This window comes from Triticum urartu, chromosome 3A (assembly GCF_056163025.1).
Source record: "Triticum urartu cultivar PI428250 chromosome 3A, HENAU_Tu73, whole genome shotgun sequence".
Taxonomy (NCBI): Eukaryota; Viridiplantae; Streptophyta; class Magnoliopsida; order Poales; family Poaceae; genus Triticum; species Triticum urartu.
Genome location: NC_141875.1, coordinates 575203504 through 575208377, shown reverse-complemented (window position 1 = coordinate 575208377; position 4874 = coordinate 575203504). Strand labels below are relative to the sequence as shown.

Here is a 4874-nt window from a genome sequence, read left to right as displayed (position 1 = left end):
TATCCTAGAAGACATTGTTATTTTTTAGTACCTTGAACCACAATATATTTCGTCATGAAAATTTACGAAGATGTGGTATACATCCCTATGATAAAAAGAAACAGGCTCCATCCAAAAGCAATTTCCGCATGTGCTGGCACTGTTTAATTTCCTATTCCTTTTTCTTGTGTCACGGCAAGAGTCGTGAATTGATGGGACGAAAGCCGAATGGAATTCTCTCTTTTTTTTTGAGAAACGCAGAAAGGAATTCTCTATTTGGCGCCTTAAGTACAAAATAAGGGCCATTCCCTAGCGAGCGCACAAGGGCCGAAAGGGTCGATCAGTAATGGCCCGGCCCATGTAGGGGTTTATCTTTGCACCAGTTTAACCAACATTTTAAATTTCATGAACATTTTCGTTGGCTTTGCTTTGTTTGGTTTTTCCATTATTTATTTATTTTTATTTTTTATTTCTAATATTCATTTTCATTTCTATTTTATGTTTTCATTTTCAAATTTATGACTAAATTTCTTGAATCCGTAAACAATATAAAAATTCATGAATTGTTTTTGAAATTTTCCAATATTTTTAATGCCATGAACATTTTTAATAATGTGTTAAAATTTAGAAAATACTTGATCTTTTCTAAAATTCATGAAGATATTTTAAAATTCGTAAATATTTTTTCATTCGGAAACTACTTTTTATAAAAATTCATGATTATTTTAAATTTCGTGGAAAAAATCAAATTCATGAACCTTTTTTTCAAAACCTTGAACTTTTTAAATCCATGAACTTTTTTTCAAACCATGAACTCTTTCTCCAATTCATTAACTTGCATGCACGTTCTTGTAAACCTCTACAAGAGTCAAAGCCACTTCATGTGCTCCTTGTGGGATCTATAATCTTACTTCAAAAAATCTACAACTCAACTATGTGTACTTGAAAATCATCATTAGACTTGGTCGCAACGGCGGTGAGTCGACGACGAAGATACGTCTGTGGTGCAGAGCTGCTCATCTGCGTCATAGATGGAGGTACATGGCTCTTTCATCTCCAGTCTCTCTCTCGCTGCTCTCGGTTGCTTTCGACCCTCGGTTGACGACTCTGATGAACCGGGGTGCGGGTGGAGCTGGCAAGGGGTAGGGGAAACCCTAGTCGGTCCGTCCGGCCTGACGACGACAAAGCCGAGGGGTGTCATTTTCCTCCTTGGAGTTGCCGTTGAGGTCCCCTCTATCCACCCGGTTCCAGAATCCGCCTATTTTACTAGTCTCCGGAAACGGAAAACCTATCTCGGGTGAAAATCCAAAATACGACTAGAGTACAGTGGTGGCTGCATCGTGTGTGTCGTACCCTTCTTGAAGGCGTTGCCTGGGGGAAAATGGGTTCTCGGGAGAGCAATCATGCAAGCGAGCTTGGAGTGGCTTTTTTCGAATGATAAAAAACAGTGACATTTTTCGAGTGGCAAATACCCAATCAATCCAAGGAGTTAATTGCATAGAAGTACCACAATTCGGGCATCACATGCAGATTGGTACCACGATTGCAAATTTTTACGTGTCAGTACCAACATTGGTCCGGGTTTTTACAAATTAGGCTAAAAGGCGTATTTATACGTATTGACGCCCGATCCGACAGCTCGGGCCCACCCGTCAGGTGCCACGCTGGCCAATCGGCGCGTGCCCGCGCGCTGACTAGGACGAGCCGATGCGCTGCTGCTCTCCAACCTGGTCCGGTCGCACCAGCTCCAGCCCGGCCGCACCATTCCCCAATATGTTGTACTTCTGTGCAATTAACTCCAATCCAAGTGTTACATGAGTTTTTTTTTTCAGGCAACATAGGACAAAGATCAGCTGATTATCAGTCGACGGCATATCATAGTAGTACTACTTATAAAACGGGTAAACCATAAGTAGCATTGTTCATGGTCCCCAAGATAACAAGTGTACCCCACAACCACAAACATCTCCCAACCATATGGCAGGATTCGGGGGTTTACAACGCAACAACAGAAGTTACAAAACACTCTCACACATGAATACAAAACACTCCATGCATGTACTTCTAAAGTACCCTTGAATAAGATCACCTTGCGATGTTTTCACAACGCAAGGCCACACTAACAATGATCAAAATGCTCAACTCCACAATAAGTAATAACTTATTTATGTCTACTACTGTGCTACTAGTATGAAGAGAAGGGGAGGCCTAAGCGGGTGCTGGTCAGCAGCAGCCTCAGAATAGCCGAAGGCCTCTTCTTTACTATAACGAAGAGGTTTCCTTCCTCTCTTGCTCAAGCTCCAAACCAATGCAAGCAATCCGTCCATCGACGAGAGGAGAAGTCGTCCAGCTCGCTAGAACTGGCTTCCTTCGAAGGTCTGGCCGAAGGACCAGCCGGCGGGGGCGACGTTGTTGCTGGTGACGGTGCGGCCGTCGCTGAGGGTGACCCGGAAGGAGAGGCTCTGGCCGTCGAGGTCCGCGTTGCTCTGCCAGTTCTGGCCCCAGTTGCGGGCCATGGCCTGCCACCCGGTGCTGGACCCCTTGATGGCCACCGACTGCACGTCGCCGGCGCCGGCCACGTTCGTCACCAGCACCAGGTTGAAGTAGGAGTGGCCGTTGATGGTGAACCTGATCCCACCCTTCTTCACGCACGGCACCCTGCAGCACAATCGGTGAAACACAAATCTTCAGTAGTGATTGGATCATGCAACTTGGAAGTTGGAACACATCATGGTGGTCAAGTGAGCGTGACGCCTAAACTATTTCGAAACAGCACCGAGAGTCGCTGTCAGACCGAACTGCACCAAATCTGCACTCTGGCCCACCTAACATGGTCCATCGACACCGACACGGGACCGGATTAAGGAAGTTTGTACACGCGAAAGGTTTGTAACTGGCTGGCTCACCTCCGGTAGGCGACGGCGACGATGCCGGCGCGGTAGATGCCGATCTGGAGGTAGGCCGGCTCGGCCATGTCGAAGTGGGCGCGCGGCGGGTTGCACCAGCCACCGTCGTCGTTGGGCAGCGCGTAGTTGGGCGGGCAGAGGTTGGTGGCGGTGATGGTGATGCTGCCCGGCAGGCAGGAGCTGCTCACGTCCTGGCACTTGAGCTCGTAGCACGACCCGCACGCCGCGCCGTCGTTGAACAGCGCCGTGCTCAGCGCCGCCGTGTTCGTGCCGTACCCCGTGCTGTACAGGTTCCCGTACCCGCACGCGCCGCCTGCAGGAGGACACTTCAGTTAGACACTGTTCTACATTCACTCATGTCGGGAACCACCCACATACAATACAGGTAGGTATAGGTAGGTGCTTCTTTTTTCGCTTCAACAGTGTAATAATACTCCTGATGAAGATGAGCTCACCCATTGTGCCGGACGCGTCGCCGCCGCCGTAGAAGGTGGCGTGGGCGCTCTGCCACGACCCGTAGTCGCCGGCGGCCCGCCGGGCGAGGAGGCAGAAGGCGGCCGAGAAGAGCAGGAGCAGAGCACTGGCGGAGGCCATTGCAAAGAGCGCGAAGCTAGCTAGCTGCTGGTGCCTTTCTAGCTCGGTAAAGCGACCGACCGAACTTGCTAGGAACCGATGGATGGTTGCTTGGCTGTGAAGAGAGAGCTGCTACCGGCTAGGTATTTATAGGCGAGCCGGCGAGTGCTCCTGGCCGTTGGAATCGTTAATCGCTTTGCGGAACGGCAGAGAGAGAAGAGGGGACAAAAGTCGGAGATGGAAGTGGGGACTGCGTAGCGTATCCATCCCCGGCCCGGCCCCGAACCACCGCCGACCACGAGCGGCCACGACGGCGGTTAGCACATACGAATCGCGCGCACATGCGGGTGCTCGTCACCGCGGACGCCGCACACAACGAGACAGCAACCGGTCGTGTGCGTACAGTTCATGGACAGATTAAGCTCGCATGCCCACATGGCCACATGGCTCCCACGAGCTACAGGCCATGGATTTCGCCACTGGGAAGAAGAAAAACAATATGGATCCTCTTGATTGATGCATAACCATAAAATACAAAGATTAACCATGTGATCGTGTGAACCTGATCGGCATATATCACGATCCAATCAGGATCAAGATGCTGCTGCTAATGAACTATGCATGTTCCCGTCGCCGTCTGGTAATTCAGTTATAGGAGTAACATGCATGCCATGCCAAACTTTTACTACGACGTCTGGCAGGGACAGGATGTCGAAGTCGCGCGCAACAGTTTGATGCGACGGCCGACGGAATTCGAAAGCCTAAAGCAAACCCACTTGCTTAGTGATGCTCGATCGATCAAGTTGCACGTAGATTAATATGGGGAGCGGAAAGAGGGCGCATGACAACCAATCGTCCCGGAGTGTGAAGCATGTTCCTCCTCTGGACGTACGCCTTTCCCCTTTCCAACGGTGGCGAGGAGATTCGAAACTTGCGTTCTTCAGTTAGTTAACTTTTCGTCGGTTGTAACCTCCGGCCACCCGGAGCCTGTCGCTCTGCTAAAGTTATATGAACCTGAGATCTGGCTGTCGGGTGTGGAAACCAACCACGGAAGAAACATCGGATTAGACACGCGAATCATGGGAGTTCTGGTCCTGAGACAGATTAATCTAACGAGGTTAAAATGCCACTACCCTAGCACTTGCAACATGCATGCCCAGCACTACCGGTCCAACACCAAATGATAAGCTCGGAGTTTTATATGGCGTGGTTGGTTGATAATTTACAGGGTTCTCGACTTCCACATGCATGAACATGGCCACGTACGTACGCGGACAAAGGAGTACAGAAATCGGTATCTTCAGACCAAACTGCAGATGCTGCGGCTGCATGCGCATGCAGGTGTGTCATGCATGTACATACAAGATCTCGTCGGCGCTTCCTCCGTCCTGCGCGCCAAGTGTCAAACGGATCGGT

The 4874-nt window shown here is 49.7% G+C and overlaps 1 protein-coding gene across 1 annotated transcript; it reads right to left on the bottom strand.

Annotated features, from left to right (window-relative positions):
* Positions 1–1836: 1836 nt before the first annotated feature.
* LOC125545163 (expansin-A2) lies at positions 1837–3594 on the bottom strand. Its single transcript, XM_048709038.2, has 3 exons — positions 3341–3594; positions 2886–3198; positions 1837–2637 (listed from the first exon to the last, which is right to left on the bottom strand). The coding sequence occupies exons 1-3, from the start codon at positions 3477–3479 to the stop codon at positions 2334–2336; spliced, it is 756 nt and encodes a 251-aa protein (XP_048564995.1). The 5' UTR covers positions 3480–3594; the 3' UTR covers positions 1837–2333.
* Between the last annotated feature and the right edge of the window lie 1280 nt (positions 3595–4874).

Bases quoted from the DNA above. Each gene is read 5' to 3' on its own strand.
- LOC125545163 (XM_048709038.2), bottom strand. From the start codon at position 3,479: ATGGCCTCCGCCAGTGCTCTGCTCCTGCTCTTCTCGGCCGCCTTCTGC. The intron at 3,199-3,340 runs GTGAGCTCATCT...GTCCTCCTGCAG, and splicing joins CGACGCGTCCGGCACAATGG to GCGGCGCGTGCGGGTACGGG. The intron at 2,638-2,885 runs GTGAGCCAGCCA...ATTGTGCTGCAG, and splicing joins GTCGCCGTCGCCTACCGGAG to GGTGCCGTGCGTGAAGAAGG.